Raw genomic sequence first — 26,842 nt, 5'->3', positions numbered from 1 at the left:
ATCAAAGGCATTTCCTTGAAGAGTACACACGAATTGCTTAGTGAGCAAGTCCCCATCCGTACTAGCGTTATTGCAAGTCTTAATGAAATGAGCGATATGTTGCTTTGGATTCCCTTTCCCGCCAAACTGCTGAAATTTAGGAGGTTGGTAACCCGCAGGCATCTGTAAAATGTCAATTCTCTTGGTGTATGGTTTTGAATACATCAGAGAGCTTTGTGGTGCCCCCCCATATTGAGCTCGAATGGTGTTCGTTATCATGTCCTGTAACTGCTGGACCGATAGAGATGAAATTGAGGTGGAGCTCCCTTGTGGACCATCAGCCTTCTTTGGAAAAGATGTATGAGCTCCTTGGGATGTATGCTGATGCGTGTGAGAATGACCTTTGTTGGACTTTCCTCGATTCTGAACCTCGAGCTTGTTCATAAGCATGGCAATTTGAAGGTCTTTCTCCTCCACGGTCTTGGTAAGCTTAGTTATGGCATGTCCCATTTCAGCAATCTTTTTGTCAATGGTGGCAGTCTCCATCATCATGGCCGCCATAACTATTGTACGAGAAGAATTCTCTGAGAAGATAGATGAAGTGACTTCTCGGGGGGATCCTTGGAAAGAACCTGCCTGTGAAGGGGTACTCGACCCAGCATCTGATGCAGAATAGTGATATTCACTCCCTATTGTTGAGTCCTCTGGAGCGAATGCTAAATCTCCCTTTCTAGAGGAAGTATGCTTGCTTGTCCTCAATGTGTTCAAGGAGATGACAGTCTTTGCTTGGGCTGGGGCACTTATGAGTTTGGTCTCTGGAGCCTTTCCCTCAACTTCTTGTGATGTGAGGAGCCTTATTGTCTTGGCTTTGTTTCGAGTCATAGGACCTGTGGAAGTACTACTGCTTGTTGACCCTCCAATGCTCTTGGTAGCATTCTTGGGCATCTGAGGCTTCTTTGAGGCCATTGATTATGGTAGATTGGAGACTTGAAGATTTCTAGGATGGAGAAAGAGATGAGAGGCAGAGAGGTCCCACTAGGCGTGCCAGAAATTTGTACACACAATTTTCGTAAAAGATAAATCACACGATCACGAAATAGTGTAACAAATTATCAATTTGTATTGATTTGTATATATGTGAGTACAATCCTATGTATGAATCTTTACAATAAAAGAGTACAATAAATTCCTCTGATTCGATCTCCAAGAAACGTTACGATCTGAAGGGGCTATGAAACTTGGTCTTGAATCGTGATGTGATGTCTCTAAGTTGAATGAATAGTCGAACGTGCTTGATTTGATGCGAGGGTCATTGGCTTGATCTCGAACTAGGTTAAAAGAGAATCCCCACTTTGATTTGAAGAAGTAGGAATAGGCCTTGATGAACAATGGAATTCTTGTGAACTTTAGAGATGACTCTTTATTTTGGCAGAGTGTCGGTAGTGTTTTCTCTCTAAGTGTTCTCCCCTTTTCTCATATGAGAAGCCTCTATTTATAGGCAACTCAATGTATTTAATTTGGAATTTTCTCTCAGCATTTATTGAGAGTTGAATTATATATGAATTTAATTTGGTATTTCATTTAATAAGAACTTTCCATATAGATCTTTTCTTCTAACGTTGCCATATGGCTTTCTTCATTTGATGTTGCCACATGGCTTGATTTCATTTGCTGATCGTCCACATCATCAATTAGAGATTAATTTGATCACAAATATTTTATTATGAACAATCGGACGGTTGTGAATTCATTATAAAATTTTGATATCTACATCAGGCTATTCAGAATTTTAGCTAAACTAACCTAAAAAATACTATTTTTCCTAGTTTAGCTATTCGTGTTTTTTATACATACGCATCAAACTCAATACTTTCTTACTTCATTTAAATATTTATTTTTTCACTATCCTCTTAGCATAGTAGCCACGACTGAGCTATTTAGTTAGCAACCATCACACCATAACCAACTACCACCAAACCAAATCATTCAACCACCACCGCACCACAACCAACCACTATCGAACAAAACCCAACAACCAGTTCCACAAAAATCCAAAAACATCATACAATTGACCCATTTCAACTACCACAACACCGCCGCTACCACCTAAACCCACAAAACCTCGCAACCACTTCACAAAAACCCAAAAATCTCATGAAACTCACCCATCCATGCTGATTTAAACCCAACAACCACTCCACAAAAACTCAAAAACCTCATGCAACCTACACCAATTAAACCCAGCCAAAACCCAAATAGACCCAAAGAGTTCGATTTTTTTTTTTTGAGAGATAATTACAATATATTGCTAATTCCGCAATTCAAACCCTTTCTCCTTTAGACCTTCAGGCATTTTGTGTACGGAGGAGTGCAAATTCAACTATAAGACTTTTTGCTTTTATTTTGTTTTATTTTAAATTTTTATCAGTTGATGTGGATATTATTATTTTTTAATGGCCCATGCATCATGTAACAGGCGCATAGGTCTTGTCTTTCACAGACAGGTGAGCCCCACGCATGAGATAACAACTCCTACGACCACAAGCGAAAAACCACAGACAAGAACAGAAGCAAGCATTAAAAAGAAAAATCCATGAGAAAAATCTAAGGGCTTCAAAGAAGATAGAGACTGACTTACTGTTCATACCAAAGGTCTCAGCCATAGCCATAGCCATGTGCACTTTAGAGAAACGCAGCAGCCCCTTCATCCTAACACGCATCGGCGACGATCATGAGCATCATCTCAACCCATACCTCATCGACTCACTCCTCTCCGCTCTCTCCCAAGTCAACTCCCAACAGTGGTGGCGCCACGTTAGAGTCAGGGTGTTCCCAGGAACACCCTAACTTGAAAAAAAAAATTATATATAATAATTAATTTTTTTTAATTTGTTTATCCTTAAAAAAAGAAAGAAAGAGGAACACTCTTAAGAAAATGAGGAACACTCTCAAATTAAAAAAGAAAAAATTTATTTGTTCTACTTTCAAGCAAAAAAAAAAAGCCCAAAAAAATTTTGAACTAAAATATGAAAAAAAAAAAAATTGTAACAGAGCAAGCCCACAAAAAAGCCCAACATCAATCCTAAACGTAAAGCAAACCCAATCTAAACAAAAAAACAACCCAACAGATGGTAAACAATAAAGCAAACCCACGGATTCTCAAAAAAAAAAAAAAAAAAAAAAAAAACCAAAACCTAATATACACAAATCACTCAACCAGAAACTCTCTAATCAAATATCACTAAAGAAAACCTAGAGACAAAAATGTCAACAGAGCAACGCAGCTAACAGACGGATTGGGCATCGTCGCATCGGAGATCGGTCAGCCAACACAACTCGAGCTCCAGTCCAGAGCACATCGTGTCGGGATTCGGGCATCGGAGATCGCTCACTAGATCGAATCGGAGATCGCCGATCGGTCACGTCGCTCATCACTCGGCTCAGTCACGTCGCTTGTCGCTCTTCACTTGCTCCGTCGCCGCCGCTCGGCTTGCTCGGTGCTTCCTCAAGGTATTTCATAACTTCTCTCTTTTTTTTTTCTCTCTCTGACTCTCTCAGTCTCTCTCTATCTGAAAAATTAAAACGAATTGAAGTCTAAAATGAAACAATGAGGCTCTCTTTATTCTTTTAAGACTTTAACAGTTAACTTTAATAATTTATCTGTGATTGGCTCAGCTTATCTTTTAACTTTATTGATATTTTGACTCTGTTCTTGACTTCTTCTTTCTTTTGGCTTTATACGTTGGTGTTGGTGTGTGTTGGTGTTGGTGAGACTTAGTGAGATACAATTAATTGTTTTATTGTGATTTGTGATTGTGAAATTTTCTAATTGGCAGCTGGCTCTTGTGATGGGGTTTGTCTCGTTGTCTATTGAGTGGGGTGGGGGTGGATGGGCACATCACATGGGGCTGAGTGAGGAATATAAATTGGGGGAAGTAAATGCATATGGTGCAACTAATAAACAATAATTTAATTAATCAATAATTAATTAAGGGAAACAACTAATAAACAATAATTAATAATTTAATTAATCAATATATTATAAAAGATAAACAAATTAAATTATGTTAGGCTAAATAATAATTAATAATTTTATAATTAATGAAACAACAATATAACAAATTATAGTTTATAAAAGACAAACAAATTAATGAAACAACTAAAAAATAATAATTAATAATTTTATTAATATTTCAAGTCAACTTATAATTTATTGTTTATTCTTTTGCTAGAATTATGGACAAATATTTGATAAAAAAACTACGTACCCAAGATTCATCTACTTGATGATGGCTTTGGCCTTTGGATCTTTCAACTAAAAAAAAAATAATTTAGGAACACCCTGGGAAAAATTCCTGGAGTCGCCACTGACTCCCAATCCATCAATGGCGGCTCCGCTCTCATCACTGTCGCTTGCGGCAAGTTCTTTTGCAATGGCTTCGACTTCCCCTAGGCCCAATTCACTGGAACCTCCACAGCCCGTCGTAGCCGCCTCCACCAAATGGCAGAATCCTTCAGGTCCGTCATCACCGCACTCATCTCCCTCCCCATTCCAACCATCGCCGTCGGGCTCATCCTCGTGCTCGGCCACGACTACGTCCTCATGAGGCACGACCGCGGCTTTCTATACATGAGCGAGGTCGATCTGGCGATCACGTTACCGGACTACTTCTCGGGTCTGGTGAGGTCCAAGATCAGCAGATTGTCAGCCGCTCGGCGCGACGTGTTGCTGAGGGGGATGAAGGTGAAGGGAGAAGAGGCGGTGAGGATGGGGATCGTGGACTCGGTGGCGCACGATAGCGAGGAGAGTGTGGTGGAGGCGGTGGTGCGCTTAGGGGATAGGTTAGCGGAGAGGAAATGGAATGGTGAGGTGTATGCGGAGATTAGGAAGAGTTTGTATCCTGAGCTTTGTGGTGTGCTTGGATTGGTTTCGAAAACCGTTGTAGCATCTTCTAAGCTATGATAATAACTTGTTAATATTACTCTATGACTGTGCTAATAATCTTTGTACTGAACTCAAAGTGATGCAAGAATAGATAAGTGTAATGCCAGAATAATTGGCCCCTTTTTAATACATCTTTTGGCGCATTAGATATAAATTTAGGTAGAAGCAATTGTAAGTGCACAATCTGGTTTTGGATGCATGTGGATAGGTTTGTTTGTTGAGAATTGTCTAACATGCCATAGATAGACATCAATAGAGAGCCCTTAGAATAATGGTTAACAATCTATTTTAGGAAAGTTTTGACACCACTTTTATAAGAAATGAAAAATGCTGTCAAAATATTAATTGTTTTTTTTTTCATAATTTTTTTTTAAATGGATTATTAACCATTGTTCATTAGCCCAGAAGTTCAGTCAAAACTACCTTAAAAAGGACTTTGAATGTTTTTGCCATTCCATATGCAAATTAGAGAAGTCATAGAAAGGTTCCAGATATGTCTATATAAGGATTGTTTTGCAAAAGTTTTCTCACTTCTGAAAATATCAAGTATGCTGCAGGTTGGTACTGTCTTAAATGTTGAGGATGCCATAAATGTAATAAATGCTGGAGCCAAATTTCTTACCAGTCCTGCAATGGTGAAAGTATGCGCTTTAAATTCTACATTCTCATTCAGTTTGGGGTCATAATCCAGTAGTTCTTTCTTTTTCCTTTCTAGTGCTCTTAAAGATTCTTGTAGCTTTCTATCTTGAATTAAAACCTAAACAAACCTGTTAGGAGACATCATTAATACCCCTTCTTCTGTTTACTCTAAACGTGCTTATTGGCTGTTGGGAAATTATGGTTGATGCCCAATGTGGTGAAGTTTTGTACATACCTGGCGTAATGACCCCAACAGAAGTAAGGGCATCTTTTAAAACTTAAGCTCTCTTTCATTTCTAAGCTTTTACATATATTTTTAGAATTTTTCTTTAAGCACTTGACTTCTTATAATGTTTATCTTGTTGGGCAATTCTACTTCAGAGTGATTTGCTTTCTAGCATTCTGTTTGAGATTTTAACTTTTGAGCTATATTCCTTGGAAAGAAAACCTAAAACTTGATTTTGATTTACAGATTTTGTTTGCATATGACTCTGGTGCCAAAATTGTCAAGGTAAGTCTTGACATGTTCAATGATGTTTAAGATGGGGCAGTTCATATGGTAGTCATTGTCCAGTTCCATATGCACTCCATGTTTCATAGACAAATGGATATTAATGTGAAAGATAATTATTTATTTGATTATCCTGTTTCCACTAGTTGTTATGATTGATAGGTACACAATTATGGTAAAATGCACCCACTTGACCATGAATTTCCTTTAAATATACTGTTGTGAAATTTTAAAGTACTTGCAAGTGTACAAACCGTACCAAAGTATAGTTGGACAAGAACGAGGTCGAACCCACAAAGACTTGTATGAACGTAGGAAAATTAATTAAACCTTAACCAAATTAATCCTAATCTAGTTTAATAAAAATTGGTTGTTTGCAATTAAATATACTAAACAAATAATAAAATTAAGCAAATAGTTAAACTAAGCAAAAGATATAAAGCAATAAAAAGATGTAAACAATCAAGGGAAAGGAATTAAGGTTTTGGAATCCACTTTGTAAGTCATATCAGCATATATCTATGATCATTAATTTTTCCCAACCACTACATGATAATCTAGAAATCAATCTTGCTATCATGGAAAATATCATTATTAAAACTTATGTTTAAAAATTTAAAGCATGCTCTTCTTCGCTTTCTAGGTATAAAATCATATCATCAATTGTATCTGTAGCCAAATAAATCACAAGATAGATCCAATTCTAAAAATCAAATCATAAATTGTATCTATTGACAGACAAATCACAAGTGATATCCAGTTTTATAATCATGAATTAATAAACTAAGCATTTAATTAATTAAGACAAATCCTAAATCATGAGAAAAACATGATTGAACTCATATCTAGAATCTCATCTTAGTCAATTGATATGAAGCAAGAACAATTTAAATCATTAAAGAACAACTATTTTGGGAAAAATCAAATCACATAAATATTACTGATAATCCTTAATAAGGTTTCATCCTCAACCTTAATTATAAATTTAGCTACTCATAGTAATTGAAAGAAAACACAAAAATAAAGTACTAAACATTAAACTAGACAAATAAAATAAAACTAATTGTCATGGAAGAGGTAGCCACACTCTCTACGTTCAGCCCCCAGCCCTAGCACTAGCCTCCGCCCCCCTGAATTTTGCTCTAAAGAGCCTTTAAATAGGTCAAGGAATCCTATTATAAGTTGAATTCCCGTTTGGAGAAAATCCCAGATTTTTAGGCTTCACTTAACCGACGATTTCGGCCCATTTAATGTCTGAATTTGGACTTTGGCAAACTTCAAAGTTGTAGCCCTTTAAGTTAACGTTCCAGCCCAACTTGAATCATCTCGATTCGACATCTGAGTCAAAAGTTATGCCAAAAATACTAACTGATGTGCAGGCTGGAATCCTAATCCGAATTGGACTTGGATTTGGTACAAATTTCCTTTGATTACTTGCTCCAATTGGACTTAAATTTAATTGGATTGGTCTTCTTTAACTTCATTATGGTCCTTGTAAAAGTAAAGTCCATTAGCTTTTTTCTTTGCACAAATCCACTTATTTAATTCCATTCTCCTACAAAAGACAAATTCATGCAATAAGATTCAATTAAGCACAAAATTGATTATTCAACATTATTCCAAAACCAAATATAAAATGCATGAATTAACTCAAAATAAGTATGATAACGCTTTCTAACAATGATATAAATATGCAAAATTAAGCTATTATCAATGCACATCACATACATCAATTGCTTGAATAGTCATGATTTTCTTCTTCTATTTTTTCTTTTATCTTTTGGTTCAAAATAAAATTATATAAAGTTATGCAAACTACAAGAATAGGTTCTATATTTCAGCTTGCTGAGTTAGAATAAAATATTTTGTGGATTTCAAATTTCTCTATCTTGAGTGCTACTTGTGGTAATTATGCCATTTACCTTGTATAAACTTTTCATACGCATCTCTTACACTTTCTTTCTCATGGAGATCATTACATAATAAAATATATCATCGAAAATTGGGTCAAAATCATAGTTAAATGTTTTTTGAGAGGAATGTGCATCTCTGATTCCCCTGAAATCAATTTGGATTTAAGATTTGCTGTTTTAATTGGTTCATCTTGTCTATATCTACCCAATCTAAAGTTAATCTTTTAGTTTTCTATATTGTGAATTGATCATGCATTGGCTCTGCTTCCTTGAGTTAGCACCTTGAACCTGGTTTGTATTTTTACCAGAATTTTAAAAGTACTTCTATGCCTTGAAGTGGCCTTTCTTGACTTAGGTTGCTCTAGAAATATTATCCAGCCTACATTGTTCTTCTGGTGTATATTTATATTAGTCTTATGTAGGTTACTTATGCCCCTAAAATACTGCCTCATAAGTCATAATGCATTCTCCTTCCTCAATCTAAAGAACATAAAATTTGCAGTGAAAAAAGTATAGCTAAATATATGATTCAATCTTTTAAACATTTGTGTTCTCTAGTTTCTTCACTAAGCATTCTGGGGGATCATAAACTGTTTGGATGTTAGAAAGTGGTTCATCTATAGATGTACATTATGGATTTAGTTTTCTTATTTGGTGGAATAGGTTTATCCCATCCCTGCACTAGGCAGTAGTCGGTATATTTCTGCACTTAAGAGGCCTTTTCATCACATCTCAATGGTTGCTTCTCAGGGCATAACAATAGGTTGTTAACTATGTCTCTGTCCTCTAGTTCCTAAAGCCTCACTACTTTAATTTTTTGCGTTCATGCTCAAAAGTAAGAAAGATTCAAAATTCCACCCTTCTGCAATTTATTATCCAAACTAAGAAAGAAAATATGATTTTTCATCGGGAATTGTATCCTTAACTCTCCATTATCCAAATTGTTCTCATGGACTAAGACATTTGTTGGGAGTGCCTCGAACTTTTTTAAGTTATTTTTTTGTTTTAAATGCATGTATCAGCCCTTCAAATAAATGAAAATCATGCATAAAATAACATTTTCTTAATTCATGTGTACTTTTCATAGATTAAAATTCAAACTTGCAGTATTCTTAGAACATATGTTTTTACCACCACACATCCTTGATGCGATAGTCACTTCACAAGTATAAATGCTTGTGAGGTGTGGGGGTAAGGGTCTAGGTTCAAGTCTTCAAGAGGGAGCTTCGCACACATATACACTTAGATTAGGTTAGAGTAGAATTTCTATCTCGTAAAAAAAAAAAAAAAAAAAAAAAAAAGTGTTTTTGGAGAACTTAAAGAGACATTATGATCAGAAATATTTGTCAAGTTGATATGTTTTACATTCTTATTTTCTGCATGTAGTGTGATGTTATCTGTTTTCTAATCTGATACAGATTCAGTCAGAGAATATATCACCGAAGGAGCATTAGCTGTTGTATTATTTGATGCCATATTTGATAAAGAGGCAATTAGTCAAAACAATTTCAATGAAATATTTCGACTTGTACACTTTGCAGGGCAATGAAGTGGTAGAATGGTAAAATCTTTTCTTGTCTATGGATATTGCTTGGTTTTGTCTTTGCTAGACTACAATTCTTGCAGCTAGTGTAGGGGGAAAGTTGGGTAACTTAACTTGTGACGCCCTTATTTCAAATCTTAATTATTTACGCACATTGGATTTGAGTTGTTTAGGGCTACATGTAGTGCCCCATTCAATTGGAGAATTGAGTCATTTAAGATATCTTGATCTTTCTCAAAATGGAGATATTGTTGTTCTCCCTAATTCCATTACAAAGCTGCTAAATTTACAGACGCTGAAACTCTATAATTGTGATTCACTTAAAGAGTTACCGCGGGGCCTTAAGAAGTTGGTCAATCTTAGGCATTTAGACGTTTGGGGTTGTCGCGAATTGACGCATATGCCCCTTGGACTTGGGCATCTTACTTCTCTTGAGATACTACCGAGGTTCGAAGGCAAGGGGGTTCCAAGGCAGGGGCGGCCCAACATAATTTGGGGCCTAAGGCGAAAAATTTATACGAGGCCTTTAATATGTAAATATTAATTAAACAAAATTATTTAATACTAATCAAATTAAGGTTAATTTGATTCATTAAATACATAAATAATACCAACTAGACTAATGTTAATTTCATATAGAGAATTGAATATCATAGTTGAATTATAAATATTAATAAAAAGAAATAAAAATATATTATGATTGAAAAAGATACTTTTTTTGGATATAAGACGATGCATAGTTAAATAAAGTTGTAATCTAATTTTTAATTTTATATTTTGATTTTAAGAGAGAGAGAGATAGATATTATTTGGTGTATGGTTTTGTAGGATATTAATTTACAAAAATCAAAGTCTCAAACTCTTAGGGGAGATTAATCTATAATTGATGATTTAACATATTTGCAACATCTTTTTGAAATATTTTAGGGTTTCAATTGAGTTAAGGTTCTATTGGTCTCGTACTTTGAGAGTCTTAATAGAAATGAAAAAGAAAAATGCGCTAATTAAAAGCATTATAAAATGTTCAAAATATAATGTGATATTGTCTCTCATTGATAAAATTCATCAATTTAACTAATGAATGTTTATATCACGTTTTTTGTGATTAATAACATGGCAATTTGTAAGCCAATAGTAAAATTTGTATATCACTAATAAAAAAAATGTACAACATTTAGAAAATATATATGATTGTATAAAAATTTGGGCTTTTAACTATGAAAAATGGGGCCTTTTTTTCTTAAGGAATTTTTTTTTTTTTTGGTGGGGCCTTAGGCCTAGGCCTAACTTGCCTAGGCCTTGAGCCGGCCCTGAATCCAAGGCTAGCTCGTATAGTTGGTATAAGAAAAAACAGGCTGGTGGGCTAAGTGAATTGAAGGAGCTGAGCAATTTGGGAGGAAGTCTAGTCATTGGCGGTTTGGGACATGGAGAAGATGACATGGTGGAATGTAAAGCCACAAATATGAAGCAGAAACAACATCTTCAAGAGCTGATATTATGGTGGAATGAAGAGTGGGATGATGGAGAAACTGAATGTTATGATGACATGTCACTGGAAGGGCTCCAGCCACATCCAAATCTTAAAGCGTTGGAATTGTGGAATTATATGGGTGTGAGAATTCCAAGTTGGGTCTCTTCTCTCACTAATCTTGTTCATTTTCAATTATTTCAAAATAGGAGATTGCAGCACCTCCCACCGTTAAATCAACTCCCTTTTCTCAAGTCTTTTTGGCTTTATAAAATGGAAGCACTTGAATACATTTCAGATGAAGACAGTGTTAGTAACGTGTTGGGTGCTTCCTCTTCTTCTTCAAAAACACCATTCTTCCCATCCTTATCTTATCTATATATATGGGATTGCCCAAAACTGAAGGGATGGTGGAGGAATTCAGATGATGATGATAATGAGCCACACCATCTCTTACTTCCATCATTTCCTCCTTCTCTTTCGGAATTATATATTTCCGAATGCCCTAACCTGACTTCCATGCCCCTGATTCCCGATCTCACTTTGTCATATATTGGTGGTTGTCCCCTCTTACGGCTACACGAAGGAAACAGTGAAGATTGTCCCAAATAATCCAACAAGAAAAAACAATTTATTAGGTATGCATCTATCTTTTATAATCCCAAATTCAAATTCACATTCCTAGTCTGTGAATGCAGGTCACACAAGTTTTAGTTTCCATCAACTACGGTTACAATGCAACATTTTTATGAAGAAAACCGTGCTATAAATGCATTCACGAAGCTAACAAATCAACTCGGTTGAGAAAAAAACAATGTAAACTAAAAGAAACCTTAAGAATTTGCAAAAATCACTAACCCTCAACCAAAATCCCCATGAGAAGCGATTCGGTCCCAGTATTCGGATACTTGATCTTCCTCGCCTCCAATTCCGCCATCCCAAACGACTTTATCGCCCGCGCCGACCATCTATTCACATTGCCCCAATCCCAAACAATCACTCACCCAACAGACAAAACAAAAACTAAACACACATAAATATAAATTGAAATTTCAAACTCACTTTGGGGTTTTCTCAGAAGAAGCCCCTTCTGGTTTCCTGGAAAAAAAGAAAAACAAAACAGAACCAAACAATTCATTTCCATGAAACCCTATGATAACTCCAACAACAATACATGCATACATTTACATGATAGAAATTGGGAGAATCTGAAATTACCGAGTTGGGAGGCTGGAGAGGACGGTGGCGACGGGCGAGCGATGCTTGGAGACGAGAGGTTTGGAAGTGGAGGGTTGAATGGAGAGCTTATTTCCGATTAGAGAGCTGACCAAATTGTTATGAGGGTTGAGACGCCATGGAAGAGTGAGAGAAGAAGAAGAAGAAGAAGAAGAAGAAGAATTGGAAGTGAGTCGGTGACAAGATTGAGAGATTGGGAGCGCCGAGAGGGTGTGGGAAGCCATTTCTGAGTGTTCACTGTGAAATGAAAAAAAAACCCTAGCGGATTGGAAATTGTGGTATGCTTTTTTTATTCAGGAATTTATTCTGGGTCTGGGTCTGGGTCTGCAATTTATTCAGGAATTAGAATTAGTTGAGATTAACGATTTAGAATCTCTTCCAGAGGAGGGGCTGCGGAACCTCGTTTCTCTCCGGAAACTCTCTATACAAATGTGCGATGGACTGGTTTCTCTCCCTGGAATAGGCAGCCTCACGTCACTACAAATCCTTTACATTTGGGGATGTCACAATCTGACGTCACTTCCTCAAGAGATTAGCAATCTCACCTCTTTAAAATTGTTGACAATTGAAGAGTGTCCCCTCTTAGGGCAAAGATGCAAGAGGCAAATAGGTGAAGATTGGCCCATCATTGCCCATGTCCCAATCGTAGATGTGGATGAGTGGAACCAGCAAGAAGAAACAATTTCTTCAGGTATTCATCTCATCTATCTATCTTTTAATCCCAAATTAAAAATCAACTACTAGTTTTTGATATTTTGGACAACTTTTAAAACTATTCAACATCGTTTTTTATGCTGAACTGAACCAGTTTAAAACTCTCTTTCTTTCTTTTCGGTCTTTTTTCATTTCCCTGTCTATAGAATGTTAATTAGACACTTGATTTCTTCACAAAGTTGTTTGAACAAGAAAAATTAAGATAATGTAATCCATCCCTTTTTTCTTTCTTTCTTTCTTTTAATTCTAATGATTCATATCTTTGTACCTAAGTGAATGGTTGCTTCTTAATTGTTGCAGAATCTGATTTAGAATCGGAGTCGGTTTGTTTACTTCCAGAGGACGAACTAATCTTGCAACAACCATTGCAAAATTTAGATTATATTACAGGTATTTCATTGTTTCACTCTCTTTTATTTATTTTTTTTCTTTTTTGGGGTCTATATATTTATTAAGATTAATTTTAAAATTCTCATTTGAACTATTGGTATATAGAAAAGAACTAATGATTTAATTTCTGTTTTTGATGGGATAATTGGTGAATGAATTCTTTCTTTTCTCAGAATTTTTTATTTTTATTTTGGAGACTTTGTTTTAGTCAAAAGCAGAACAAAGATTGAGGTCTACCAATGCAGACATTCACAAATCTAGAGATAATATTTATCTGAGTTGTGCATTTCTTATCTCCTAATAATTAAATACTTCTAATTAGATGTTAAACATTTTGAACAAAACCATTGGTGCTTTCAATTTTCTTTCTTCTTTATCTGTTTTTATATGTTAGATTTCTAATGCCCAGAGCATCACACAGTCATAATTTTCTTTTGGTTTCCTAGTGATTTTTGGCTTTTCCTCTACCTCCAACAGCCACTTACATCCTTTCTTTCGTCCTGCAAGAAACGGAAAAGTTCTAATTTTTTAATGCACACTTCATGTACTTTATTTTTTGGTTCTTGTGCTAAAAACAACGGTTCATAACACTTCATTATGTGTGTAAATGATACTGTGTATTCAAGTACTAGAGAGTAGAGAATGGGTCTAATCTGTTTAGTTGTTTACAATTCATGGATAGATTGGATTGAATTTTTTTAATTTTTTATATATTACTGTAAATAAAAATTACGAATTAATTTTTTTTATTACTTGAATACTAAGACTTGAGGATACCTCATTTTGCTTATGTTTCCCCCCTTTGAGGTTTGTCATATTTTGAAAAACTTCTCAGTCATTTGACTTATTATGCAGAACCAAGTGATGCAAAACCAACTGAGGCAAAGAACAAGCTTGGGTACAAAATTCGGACCCTATTCAAAAACTGCAATTGTGCAACAAGTCAAGAACTCGGTGGTAATCATTTGTTGCCGTCAAAACTTTAATAAGATGCATGATTTATTCAAATTATTAAGAGAATTAAAAAGGATAATTGTTCTATCATTTGTTCTTTTATTCTAATGATTTATTTCTTTTCATCTAAACTTGTGTTAATGAAATGACATATATGGTTGCTTGTTCATAATTGCAGAATCATAGCAAATTTCTTAGAACTTTGAAGGGAGGACTTGACCAGGAATTAGCCTACTAAACCGGTATTTTGATGGTTAATTTTTTTTTTTTTTTTTTTTTTTTGGGGGTATGAAAGTTTCCAACATATATCTACTAAATGCTTTTCATGAGAATGATTAAACCAAAATACTCCTCACATGTTTGTGTGTATACTGGCTTTAAAGTAAAAGAAAGAACAAGAGAATGAGCCTAATCTGTTCATACATGCACTAATTCAAAGATAGTTTGAATTGAATTTTTATCTGTCAATAGAATATAAAATCATAAATTACAAATTAAGTTTTAACTACTTCAGGTATCTTGCTTTATATGCTGAACTGAAAACCAATTTTTTTGGTTCTTCTTCAGTTTGCTTTTTGAGGTTTTGATATTTTGAAGAACTTCCCAATCATTTGACTTCTCACGCAAAACAAATTAAGGGAAGGGCAAATCTGGCTAAAAATTTGGACCCTATTCAAAGCTATATGGCCCTGAAATTAAGGCAAGCACAGTCTTGGACTCATTGCTAATCATCTTTTTTTTTTTTTTTTTGAATTCCCTTTACACTTTTTTTTTTTCCTCAAAACTTTTATTAGATGCATGATTTCTTCAAATTATTAAGGAGAACAAAAAGGGATAATTGTAAAATTTTTCATTTGTTCTTTTATTCTAATTATTTATATCTTGTATTGATGAAATGACATATATGGTTGCTTCTTAATAATTACAGAATCATAGAAAATTTGGTTGAATTTTGAAGGGAGGACATGACCAGGCAACTAACTCTACAGGGAATCAGCTTACTATAAAGGTATTTTTGTGGTTAACTTTTTTGTTTTTTGGGGGGAATATTTGTTTGCTTCCTCAAATGTTGGTGTGAAGACTGACTTTTTAAAGTCGGAACAACACAAGATTGATTGAATGAGTCTAATTTTTCGGACATGCACAAATTTTAATGTAGATTGGATTGAATTTTTATCTGTTAATCAATTAAAAATACTAATTAAGGTTTTACATCTCACTTGAATACCAATTAAGACTTGAGGATAATACCATTTTTCTTTACATTTTCTATGTCGTTGAAATTTTTTCTATTTCTCTACCTGCTAAAGACACATCCTTTGCTTCTTAACTTCTGGTTGTGCAGTCTCTGTTTGAACATTGGGCAACATTACACATGTTCTTTTTATAATCACTGGAAAGCAGAGGGGGCGATTAGCATAATGGATGGATAGAGTGTACGAAGTTTTTAGGCCAAAGAGAGGCAGTTTGATTAAATGTCCCAAAGGTGGAGTAATTTGCTGCAAAGTGATGCAGAGGTAAGCAAATTCTTGCATTTTTAATCATTCTTACCATATCATTTTTGTGCCAACTGCCAAAAGATTATATAGGTATTAAATACAATATGCCCCTCACTCATATATCCATTACTGATGGAGTTAAGGCCACACATTTAATAAATTAATGGTTTAATTGGCTGATTCTATATGTTGATCTCACCAATGGAGGGGTGGATTTTATGCAGTCCTACTCTTTAGCACTTGCCCTTGAGTATAGTATGTTCTAATACTAAATGACATGCATTTTCTTACAGAAACGAGTGGAGGTTGTTCCTCTTTTTTATTAGTTTTGTATAGAAATTATTGTTTGAAGGTAGTTTCTTTTGTAATTATAACCAGAAATGCATGTAGTGTATGCAATTTTGCACTTTAGACTAGTTCTATATGTCAGTCCTTTTCGTGCTTTGGAAGCAAAAATTTCAAAGGAAGGACGCTAGAGTGATAGGGGCCCTCCTTTTTCATGTTTTTTTGTCAACCCAACTCAAGGATGCAGTTGGTAAAAAGGAAATTGTTGAAAATGATCCCAAGGACTTTTATGTTTGCCTTAACATCTTACATATAGGAGTGGGTGGGAATAATCTAGTGTTTTTCAGTGATGCAAAAAGTGTTATCCAAAGTCAATGTCTCAGTTTTTTTACAAGGGTAATTCAAAAAATTCTGGCTGAAAATTTTACATGTTCTCACTAGTAGGAAAAACATAATTTAAGATACCACAGATTTTCTCAATTTTCCTATAAGGAATATTCACTGAATGAGATATATTTGTATATTTTAGCACCAAGTAACCCATACACTAACCAATAAGGCAATAACTCATTTTCATGCCAAGGTATTTGGTAGAGAGCAACTTCAACATCTACTGCAATGCAAATTTGTTCACATTTGATATTGTTCTAGTCCAATGCTTTCTTAGAGTAATCCACAACCTCACCTCCGTTAAATCCTTGTAATTTCAGATGGCCTAGTTTGATATCGCTACTTGAAAGGAATGTAGCTACCTCATTCTCTCACCACTTTAATGAGATTGTGAATTACCAATTGTTCAAGTTACTAGAAAGATGCAAGGGTGGAACAAGTTTTAATTGGCCTAAGATAGCTCAAATTCTATATTCTGGAGGAAGAAAATGGAAACTATATGATGGGAGTTAGATTAACATCTTTTTTCTCGAAGAAATATGCATATGCTTCTATTGGTATGTACCAATTAAGCTGCATCCTTCACAAGCTACCAAATATCATCATCATCATGATGCTCCTTGTTTTGTACTTTTTCTTTATTCATATCTTTATGGTGGTTTGGTTTATTTTAAAATAATTTCTAACAACATTAATTTCCTCCGTAGAATGAATTGTGACTGTAAACTATATGGCTCAAGTATTGATGCTAATAAAATCATATGCACATTACAATCCTACAAGTTTGTGATACATATTGCATTTCACAACTGATTTTCACTCTCGTTCATTGTATTTTTATTCTGCATCTAATATTTGCTAGTTCTTATTTGTTTGTTTTCTTCAAAACTATATCTCATACTTAGTTGACAGGCTTTTGTAGTTGGTTTTTATTTTAAGCAATATATAGACCAAGTGATATCAAGCACTTCTTGACCTTGTGTTACAATTGCTCAAGAGGGTAAATCCTGACTACCATGTATGGGAGAATAGCTTGGAGCCAATATAAAATGTTAGAATTATGGCTAAATGATTAAATCACCATTTCCTAACAGATTAAATTTTTGAGACAATCAACATTTGAACAATCTATATAAGCTGTCGTTAATATTTTACTAGAAAAATGTCACAAATTATCACCTTGTACGTAGCATGTGACAAGATATCACAGAACAACTCCTTTTTTTTTCTCAATTTTTTTTTCTATAGCCTAGTGTGCATCAAAAGCACCAATATGCTTTAGTTTAAAGTCACAAAATTTTATGGACAACTTTAACTTCATGCTTCTTTTGATTACTGAGGAAGAGTAAAAACAGAAAAATAAATGAATAAATAAAAAATAGTTTTGACATCAATGGATTAGTAGCCACCCCTTTTGCTGCACCGGTTCTTAAATCCTTCAATCTCAGCCTTGTATATTAGTGAGCCACCTATATTGATTAGTTCTCTCTTTTCATTTCAAGAGCTTTCAATGTCATTGAATTTCTAAATTATGCTTTTATAAAAATCAGAGGAGAGTGTGGCATTGAATTCAAAAGATTTTAGAGACGGTTCTACACAAATTAAGCATTATCTTTCAATAAACTAAGTGATACGCCTCTCACCTTCTTTTCTTATTTTTATATTATATTTATGATAATTTTTGTAACAAACAGTTTCAATTTCAGAATATTTATTGCAACATGTCACATGTATCTGTCCTTGTGTAGAGACAGCTTGGTCTATGAACTTTTAATTTTTATAGCAATAATAATTTTTAACAGGTCGTGAATTTTTAATTTTGTTGCTTTGCTTTTTGTGCAGTCTGGAGGTTCATGTATGTGTACAAGTAGGTGATTAAGTAGGTGACTAAACCCATTTCAACTTACATTAAAAAATATGTGACATACCTGTGAATGACTTACAAATTTTAGTATTTGTTTTTAGGTTGACAATTTCAGGTGCAGGGCAAAATTGTATCATTTTGAGACTTCCACAACAAATATTAGTCATCCTTGAAGTAGTATTTCAAGTCTTCTTAAGGCTGCTTAGGGTACCACAGTACTTCAATCAATGGGCATGTGAGACTGGCAAACACTTACATGAACTAAGCTTGTATGCACATGCAATGGATTACTGTTTATGCAGATGCTATGCGTGTCTGTTTCATGATATAGTATCATTTTCCAAATCATATTATTTCTCTTTTGCAGTTTGGTGGAGGTCACTGTATCGGTGAGTCTTGGAAGTGTGAAGTGTGAAAATGATCCATTCCTTTGAGTATTTTACAGAAAAGGGAAAACACCAATTCTCTGGGAAGAGACTATAATTTGGGAGAGAATGATTATATCCCTGGTTGACTTCCATTCAGATAAAGTACCATTTTTTATAACCTGAATTCTCCTATTAATTTTGTTCTTATTGGACAATCTTGGGATCTCCCTCATAAGTGATAAAGCTGCTTGGTGAAATTATTTATCAAGGAAGATTCGGCCACCAAAGCTTTGTCCTACCATGTGCTCTTTACAAGCTAGTTTTCAGCAGCCATGAGAACATGCATTTGGATTAAAATAAAAGCTGGTATGGTACTTTCATATTCCTCACAACTATTGAAATTAAATTCAACTATAAGAAATAGAACTCTGGAAGAGCTCAACTTCCATCCCCTGCCCTCTGCTGGTGGGGTTTATATTGATGAGAATTCTTATGTTCTAGGGTCATATGAATTTTTCCTTGCATTTAGTCAGGATGTTATGCCCTTGCGAGATTTTTGATTCTTACCACTTGAAGTATGAGTGAATACCTTCAAAATTTTTGAAGGGTAGGTTTTCTTGTATGGTTTTAAATGATTTACTTAAGGTCAACTTTGTGTACACTTATTTATTCTTATATTCACAATTTTTTTGGCCCCAGAGCTTAATATTCACAAATTTTACAATATTTTAAAGCTTGATATAATCCATGATAGTTCTTCTGATGAAGTTTTGCATATATGTTTACTGGAGTTGTTCACTTATTAGAATGGTTTTGTTTAACTGCTTTTATTTTGTTCAGCATAGCCATAGATTATCTCATGCTTTTCTTATTGATTTATTTCTTTTTCTTCCTTGTTGATGACTGTGGCATTATGTTTTGTAGTTAAGATGGTAGGAGCCTCTATCCTCAGTTTGCAAATAGAGGTAAGTTGTAGATTTTTGAGCAAAATGATGAAATTCTATGGAAATTAATCAATATTTAATATGATATTTTATGTTCGTACTGCGCAATGTCATTTTAGTAACTAATAAATACTAATAACTAATGGCTTGTGTAGTTTATGCAATGTAATAATATATAATTTGGCTGAATAATTTCCTCCTTTTCTCAAATTTTGTTTTGAGAATTTGTCTAAGTCAAAAGCATAAATGATTTTGAGTCTAGTGTATCTAAACATGCATAATTCCAAGGTCAATGATATAATAATAATAAAAAATCTCCATCCAAATTGCATTTCTTGTCTCTTAATTTTATATATATAAACCACTCAGATTTTTAGGTATCAATCATTTTTCTTACCTTTCCACCCACATTTTGTTTTATAAGTCAGGCTGCTAATGCTTAAACCACCTGACTTTTGGTTCTTCTTAATTGCAAGTTTTTATTTTTTTTTTAATTTGCTTGGATCTTGCTACGCCTTCTATTGCTGGAGCCTATTCCTCATATCCATATATTTCGAAGGTAAAAGATTTCCATCAGTTGATTGTGATATGCTTCTTATTGTTGTCCTGCCAAAACAAAATTCTTTCTTTTGGTACACACATAATACTTTATTTACTTCCTCACATGTTGAATCGTTGATGTGAAGACTGACTTTGAAGTCAAAGAAGAATGAGAGAATGACTGAATGAGTCTAATTTGTTCATTATTGCACAAATTCAAGGGTAGATTGGATTGAATTTTTATCTATTACTCAATTGAAAATTGCCAATTAAGGTTTTTCTTTTTGCTTGAATACCAATTAAGATTAGAGGATACTGTTATTTTTCTTACTTCTTTTTTATAATAGGTTGTTGTGCTCAAAACAAAACCCAAGATTAAGAAATTTTGGTTTTTCCAATGGTTGGTAATTTGGCACTTTCTCTCTCTGCTAAAACCGTGGCCGTGGCTTCTTGAATTTTGGCTATGGAATCCTTGTGTGAACATGAGGCAGCAAAAACATGTGTAGGAGGGAAAGAACATAAGAGTGGAATCCAATTGCATATTTAACTTCTCAATCATTTGACTTCTCACACAGAACAAATCAGGGAAGCTGCAAACCTGGCTAATTTTGACCCTGAAATTGTGTAACAAGTAGCAAACTCGTTGGTCATCATCTTCTCTCTCTTCAAAAAAATTCGGTAAATCTCTTTATGTTTTGTATCCTTTCTATATGTTCAAAGGCTTGTTGTTGCATATATAACATCTTCCCATATATGGTGAAGAAAAGATAGCATTTATATCTTTGTACCTACATTTGACTTTATGTTATGAGGTGATGTACTTGGTTGCTTCGCTGCCCATAGCAGAAACAGAGAAAAACTTTTACCACTTGAGGGGAGTATCTTCCATGCAAACTAACATTGCAGGAGTTATCTTATTAAATGGATTCTATTTGGTCAATTATTTTCTTTATATATAAGCTTAAAACATGTTCTTAAGTATACTAGAAATTGATTTCCACAATGTCATTGGGTAATTGGTAAACAACTAATGAATTAAGTAGTTTATGGGTTGAGACAACAAGGCTGAATAATTTTTTCTTTTTCCAAATGTTTCTGGAGAATTCATTTAAGTCAAAAGCATAAAATCAAATAGAGTCTAGTAGGTTTATTTAGTCTAGTGTGTCCGGACATGCACAAGTCCAATGGTAAATTATCTAACAGATTTCAGAATACCCTCATGTTCTTAATTCTTTATGTTTTATTTTATGGTGGGTTATTAATGCTCAATGCAGCATCCAAGCTTAGGAACTTTTCATTTTCTGTGGTTGGTGTTTTGTCTATTTGTCTACCTCCTAAAGCCCCTTTGGTTCTTAACCTTTTGTTGTGCAGACTCTATTTGAATATTGGGCAACATTGCTAATCTTCTTTTCTCTAATCACTATGAAGAACTAGCATGCTGGCCCCCCACCCGAGTATGGGGGATAGAGTACAAGAAAATTTTAAGCCATAAAGAGGTAGAACGAGTAAGGATGGTTGAGACATGACAGGTAAGAGAAGCAGTTTGATTAAATATCCCAAAGATGGAGTAATTCACTACAAAGCAATGTGGAGGTAAGCAAATTCTAGCCTTTGCACTATTCTTACCTTATCATTTTTGCCAAAAGATTATATAGGAGCCAATATGAAAATTCTTCTTGTAGATCATTTAGAATGGTGAATTGTACATTGTGCCACACATTTAATAAAATAATGGTTTAATTGGCTGATTCTATATGTTTTTGGGTTTTTGAATATATCAAAGGGTTGTTATCTTGTACTGATCTCACCAAGGGAGGGGTATCTTATACAGTCCTACTCTTTAGAACTTGCCCTCAAGTATACTCTTTTCTAATACTAAAAGACATGCATTTCTTACAAAAATGAGCGGAAGGTGTTTCTGATTTTTGATAGTTTTTTAAAGATGTTTTTTGAATTGAAGGTAGTATCGTTTGTAATTATATTTAGAGATGCATATTGTGTGGCAATTACGCATTTTATACATGTTTTGTATGTCAGCCTTTTTTGTGATCTGAAAGCTTAAATTAAGGACCACTATATGATTAATCAATCAATTCAAAGGAAAGGGCACTAGTGCCATCAGATTAACTCTGTATACATATGATTTTGTAGTTTACTAATTAAGCTGCACCCTTCACAAGCTATCAAATGTAATTTTGTTCCTTTTTTTTCCCCTTTCTCTATTTATCTCTTTAAGGTTTTTTTTTTTTAATATTTATAATAAAATTCTGTAGTATATTTGTAGAATGGATTGCAACACTAAACTATAGGTCTTAAATATTGATGCTATTCATCATGTGCATACTATAGTCCTACAACAAGGCGGTGATATATATTCCATTTCACAACTGGTTTGCACTCTCTTCTATTGCACTTTTATTTTGCATCTGATATCTCCATGTCCTTTTATATGCTTCTTTTCTTCAGAACTGTATCTCATACTTTGTTGACAGGCGTTTGCATTTGGTTTCTGTATCAAGTAATATATAGACCAAGTGATATCTGGCACTTCTTGACCTTGAGTTACATTTTTTCAAGAGGGTGAATCCTGAGTACAATTCATAGGGAAATAGCTTGGAGCTATTATCCATGTAAGCTATCATTAATATTTTACTGAAAAAAGGGTCGCTAATTATCATCTTGTATGTAGTCCGTGAGAAAATTTCACAGAATAACTTCAGTTTTTTTTTTATTTTCCCTCAATTTTGTTTTCTATAGCTTAGTGCGTATCAAAAGAACAAATATGCTTTAGAGTTTAAAGTTGCAAAATTCTAGGGACTGTGTAACTTTATGCTTCATTCGATTGGCAAAAAAGAGCAAGAGCAGCAAAAAATGTTTTGACATCTTTTGGTATTTGGTAGAAAAAACTACTTGATTTGGCTTAATACAATTTTTCTTTAGTAAGTAAACATTTTGTTAAAAAGGCACAAAATGGGGGCACAACCCTAGTACACCGGATCTATACAAGAGATTTAATTTGCTTAATTTAATTATTTAGCTCAAATCATATGGGAATTTTGTTTTTCTAAAAAATGTGTGATGAATACTTTGCCAATTTTTCTTACTCCAACTAGCAGAAACATGAATTAAGGAGGTGGAAACGGATCATAAGATTGCTGGTACCCCAAATATTCTAACCAGGTCCAGAAGGATCTCACCCCATTAGCTACACAGGTTCTTGAATCCTTCGACCTCTGACTTATATATTATTGAACCACATCTTGATCAGTTGTGCACTCTTTTCTTTGTTCTCTTTCATGAGCATCCCATTTTATTGAATTTCTAAATTATTTGTTTCTGTATATAAAACAGAGGATTGTGGCATTGAAACCAAAAGGATTTTCAAAGATGGTTCTACAAAAATCAAGCATCATTTTTCAATAGATTGAGTAATATGTCTCTCACTTCCTTAATTTAGTTTCATATTTGTGTTCATTTTTATAACTGTTTTGTCTTTTCAAAAATTTGCTTGCAAAATTTTTTTGTAACAGTAATATTTTTTAACTGATGAATTCTTAATTTTGTAGTTTTCTCTTTTTGTGCTGTCTGGGGCTCATTGTTGTGTACAAGTAGGTGACTTAACCCATTTAATCTTACATATAAAAGAATGTGTGTGACATAATCTGCAAAAGTCATACAAATTTTTATATTGGTTTTTCAGTTGACAATTTCAAGTGCAGGGCAAAATTGTGCATGCTCCATTGATGGCTTTTGAGACTTCCACAACTAAGAACCTCTTCAGTAAGTGCTGCTATCTCTACATTAGCATCATTTTAGTCATCCTTGAAGTTGTCTTTCAATTCTTCTTAAGGCTGCTTAGTATGGTACAATATTCCAAGCCATGGGCAATTGCATATATGAGAGTCACAAACACTTACATTAACCTGAAACTTTTATACACATGCAATGAATTCCCTTTTGTGCAGATGCTAGGTGTATGTTTCATGTTCTAGTATTAGATCCCCAACAATATTCATTCTCTTTTGCAGTGTGGATGGAGGTCACTGTGTCATCTTTGAAGTAAGTGTAAGTGTGAAGATGATCCATTTCTGTGTATTTTAGAGAAAAGGGAAAAGGAGCAATTTCCATAAGGGACTAGAATTAGGGAGAGAAAGATTACGTCCCTCGTTGACTCCCATTCGGATGAAATTCCTTTTTTTTTTTGCCTAAATTTTCCTATTAATTTTTGTTCTTATTGGAAAATCTTGGGATCTCCCTCATAGGCAATAAAACCACTCAGTGAAGTTATTTATCAAGGAAGATTTGGTGGCCGGAGCTTTGTCCTACCATATGTTCTTTACAAGCAAGTTTTCAGAAGGTATGAGAACATGCATTTGGATTAAAATAGAAGGTGGTATGGTACTTTCATATTCCTCAAAACAATTGAAATTCAATTCAGCTTTATGAAATAAAACTCTGAAAGAGCTCAACTTCCCTCCCCTGCCCCCTACTGGTAGGGGTTATGTTGATGAAAATTATTATGTTCCCTGCATTTAGTCAGGATGTTATGCCCTTCCTAGATTTTAGATTCTTACCACTTGAAGTATGGGTGAGTGCCTTCAAAATTTCTGAAGGGTAGGTTGTCCATTGTCTCATATATGGTTTTAACTGCTTGACTGAAGGTCAACTTTGTGAATAGTTTTCACAATTTATTTTTTACATATTTTTTTTGGCCCTAGAGCTTGATATTCACAAATTTTACACATTTTAAAGCTTGATTTAATCCATGATATTCTTCTGGTAAAGTTCTACCTGCTACTGCTAGCTAGGTTTGTAGTATTTTTATTTTTTAAATCAGACTTTGTCTTTAGAGCAAAATTTACTCTTTTTTTAATATCACTTTTCAGATTCAAGTAGTTCTGTTTCATACTTCCTTGAATAAGGTAGGAAAAAAAATTTATAAATGCAATGCTGAAAAGTCAAATGTGTATTTCTGCTCAACAACAATATCTAATGAGAATTGTTTTGTTTAACTGCTCTCATATTGGTCAGCATAGCCATAGATTATCTCATGCTTGTCTTAATGATTTATCTATTTTTCTTCCTTGTTGATGACCACTGCATTATGTTTTGTAGTTAAGATGGTAAGAACCTTTATCCTCATTTTGCAGAATATTTGCCTCAGTGTCTGGAGCTATTGTTTTGGGTCTAATAGAGAGGCAAATAGGGGTAAGCTGTAAGATAATTCAGGAAAATTATATAAGTCTATGGAAATTGGTCAATATTTAATATGATATTTTAGCTATTGTTTCCCCTACAGATGACAGTTCCACTAAGCATGCAACCTGACTCGTAACTCCTAATCTGCGAGACTTGAGCCTATATGTTTGTTTGTGGTAAATTTACATTCCTTTTTTTTTAATAGTATTTGTCTCACATTCTAGGTGAGAAGTTGCTTTCATGATAACCATATGTGTAGACATGTGAAGACTAACATATTTCTCTATCTCCTTTCTTATTGTTCCTTAGGTATGTCAGCCATTATACGACCGTGTAGTTCCCTATTGAATGGTTGTAAAATGGTGACTGTACAGCAATAAGCAAAAAAAGTCTTGAATTAGCTATTACAAAAAAGATGTTTAAGATCACATAATGCTGTGGACTGGTCATATTTGCTCCTTTGGAGAAGTATTAGTCATCTTCAACAGTCTTGGTAGAGAAATGAGGACAATTGAGTAGATAGTCATGTCAACCGGAATGCTGAAATCACAATTCTCAACTTGTTGAATACTGTTGCCAACTAGACTATCAAGTATTCGTATTTCGCGTCTTCAAATTTTATGATTTGGGAGGCCAACTTTGTGTGAGCTTTTGGTGGATCAACTTATTGGGTTCCTCTTGCAATAACTAGGGTGCTCTTTGTACTTGATATATAATTTATGTTTGGAGGTTCTTTTCTATATTTATTTATTTTTTCTTAAGGAGATGGAAACTTTGAAAAGAAATTTTACATATCTTGAAACTTATTTGAATCTATGATGTTCCCTCAATGATAATGATAATAATAGACTTTAAACCGTTCAAGTTAATTAAAACTCATAGATCACTCATAAACTATAACTTTTTTTGTGGTAAATGAGAGAGGCGAGAGACCAAACAAAAAAAATAAATAAAAAAAAGAAAACCTAACCCTCAAAGCTCAATGATGTGTCAAATCTTGATTGGGTAAAACTCATGCATGTATGTGTGTCTGGCATGATAATGATACGCATAATCCCAACGTAAAGCTGAGATTAGCATTAATGGTTTTTAAGAAACTGCTTCAGAGACCAATGTCCCATTCAAGAACACACACAGAGGACTTGTTTCTTACAAATTGAAAGTCTTTTGTTTGAATGTATTCTTGGTGGCAAACATATTAAGGAAGAGTGGAGATTTCCATAAACCTAGTTTTAAGCCATCAATACAAATAAAATTAATAAAAGTGAACAATCAGACATCTTTGAAGTAAACATTGCAATGCTACCTAATTAAAACGCTAATAATTAAGGAGGAAGAAGTACGATAGGCCGTTTTGAGTCAGGTTCCCCATATACGACAAGGCGCTTTAGGTTTATTTTCGTAGTCGTCTAGACTCTAGATGATATTACGGCATGTCATTTGATGTCTAAGGTTATACTC

The 26,842-nt window shown here is 34.1% G+C and overlaps 4 protein-coding genes and 1 long non-coding RNA gene across 30 annotated transcripts in view; 4 read left to right on the top strand and 1 right to left on the bottom strand.

Moving 5' to 3' along the window:
• Window positions 1-4,989, top strand: part of LOC126723450 (enoyl-CoA delta isomerase 2, peroxisomal-like) — a 37,501-nt gene extending 32,512 nt beyond the window's left edge. The window contains exon 2 of the mRNA XM_050426862.1: window positions 4,619-4,989. Within this exon, the coding sequence (XP_050282819.1) occupies window positions 4,619-4,942 (324 nt within the window). The 3' untranslated portion in view covers window positions 4,943-4,989. The remainder of the gene's footprint in view (window positions 1-4,618) is intronic.
• The window catches only part of LOC126723447 (uncharacterized), a 103,435-nt gene extending 93,897 nt beyond the window's left edge, over window positions 1-9,538 (top strand). Inside the window, exon 8 of the mRNA XM_050426853.1 lies at window positions 9,406-9,538. Coding sequence (XP_050282810.1) covers window positions 9,406-9,536 — 131 coding nt within the window. The 3' untranslated portion in view covers window positions 9,537-9,538. The remainder of the gene's footprint in view (window positions 1-9,405) is intronic.
• Window positions 9,539-11,825: 2,287 nt separating this feature from the next.
• Window positions 11,826-12,522, bottom strand: LOC126723452 (ATP-dependent Clp protease ATP-binding subunit CLPT1, chloroplastic-like). The gene is made up of 3 exons (XM_050426867.1): window positions 12,217-12,522; window positions 12,061-12,096; window positions 11,826-11,966 (listed from the first exon to the last, which is right to left on the bottom strand). The coding sequence occupies exons 1-3, from the start codon at window positions 12,456-12,458 to the stop codon at window positions 11,852-11,854; spliced, it is 393 nt and encodes a 130-aa protein (XP_050282824.1). The 5' UTR covers window positions 12,459-12,522; the 3' UTR covers window positions 11,826-11,851.
• Window positions 12,523-12,569: 47 nt separating this feature from the next.
• LOC126723451 (uncharacterized) lies at window positions 12,570-19,466 on the top strand. Of its 5 annotated transcripts, none has more exons than XM_050426865.1 (7): window positions 12,570-12,925; window positions 13,249-13,338; window positions 18,309-18,333; window positions 18,432-18,565; window positions 18,698-18,860; window positions 18,968-19,064; window positions 19,200-19,466. In XM_050426865.1, exons 1-5 carry the CDS (start codon window positions 12,664-12,666, stop codon window positions 18,721-18,723), a joined length of 537 nt encoding a protein of 178 aa, XP_050282822.1. In that variant the 5' UTR covers window positions 12,570-12,663; the 3' UTR covers window positions 18,724-18,860; window positions 18,968-19,064; window positions 19,200-19,466. The 5 variants fall into 5 exon arrangements, 4 of the variants coding, with proteins under 4 accessions (XP_050282822.1, XP_050282821.1, XP_050282820.1 ...); XM_050426864.1 differs by having other exon boundaries at window positions 12,591-12,925; window positions 18,432-18,599; window positions 18,972-19,064; XM_050426863.1 differs by having other exon boundaries at window positions 12,593-12,925; window positions 18,432-18,599.
• A 7-nt stretch (window positions 19,467-19,473) lies between these two features.
• LOC126723453 (uncharacterized) lies at window positions 19,474-26,145 on the top strand. 22 transcript variants are annotated; one of them, XR_007654311.1, is made up of 12 exons: window positions 19,474-19,663; window positions 20,758-20,860; window positions 21,554-22,812; window positions 23,299-23,395; window positions 23,534-23,610; window positions 23,749-23,790; window positions 23,902-23,962; window positions 24,211-24,241; window positions 24,445-24,539; window positions 25,333-25,390; window positions 25,482-25,557; window positions 25,691-26,145. It is a non-coding gene; the product is annotated as an uncharacterized LOC126723453 (long non-coding RNA). The 22 variants fall into 22 exon arrangements; XR_007654305.1 differs by having other exon boundaries at window positions 20,530-20,860; XR_007654313.1 differs by lacking the exon at window positions 19,474-19,663 and adding an exon at window positions 19,671-20,201.
• Window positions 26,146-26,842: the final 697 nt, after the last annotated feature.

The sequence above is a fragment of the Quercus robur genome, chromosome 4 (genome assembly GCF_932294415.1).
Source record: "Quercus robur chromosome 4, dhQueRobu3.1, whole genome shotgun sequence".
Classification (NCBI taxonomy): Eukaryota; Viridiplantae; Streptophyta; class Magnoliopsida; order Fagales; family Fagaceae; genus Quercus; species Quercus robur.
The sequence above is the reverse complement of the archived record's forward strand: the minus strand, read 5'-3'. Positions and strand labels throughout refer to the sequence as shown.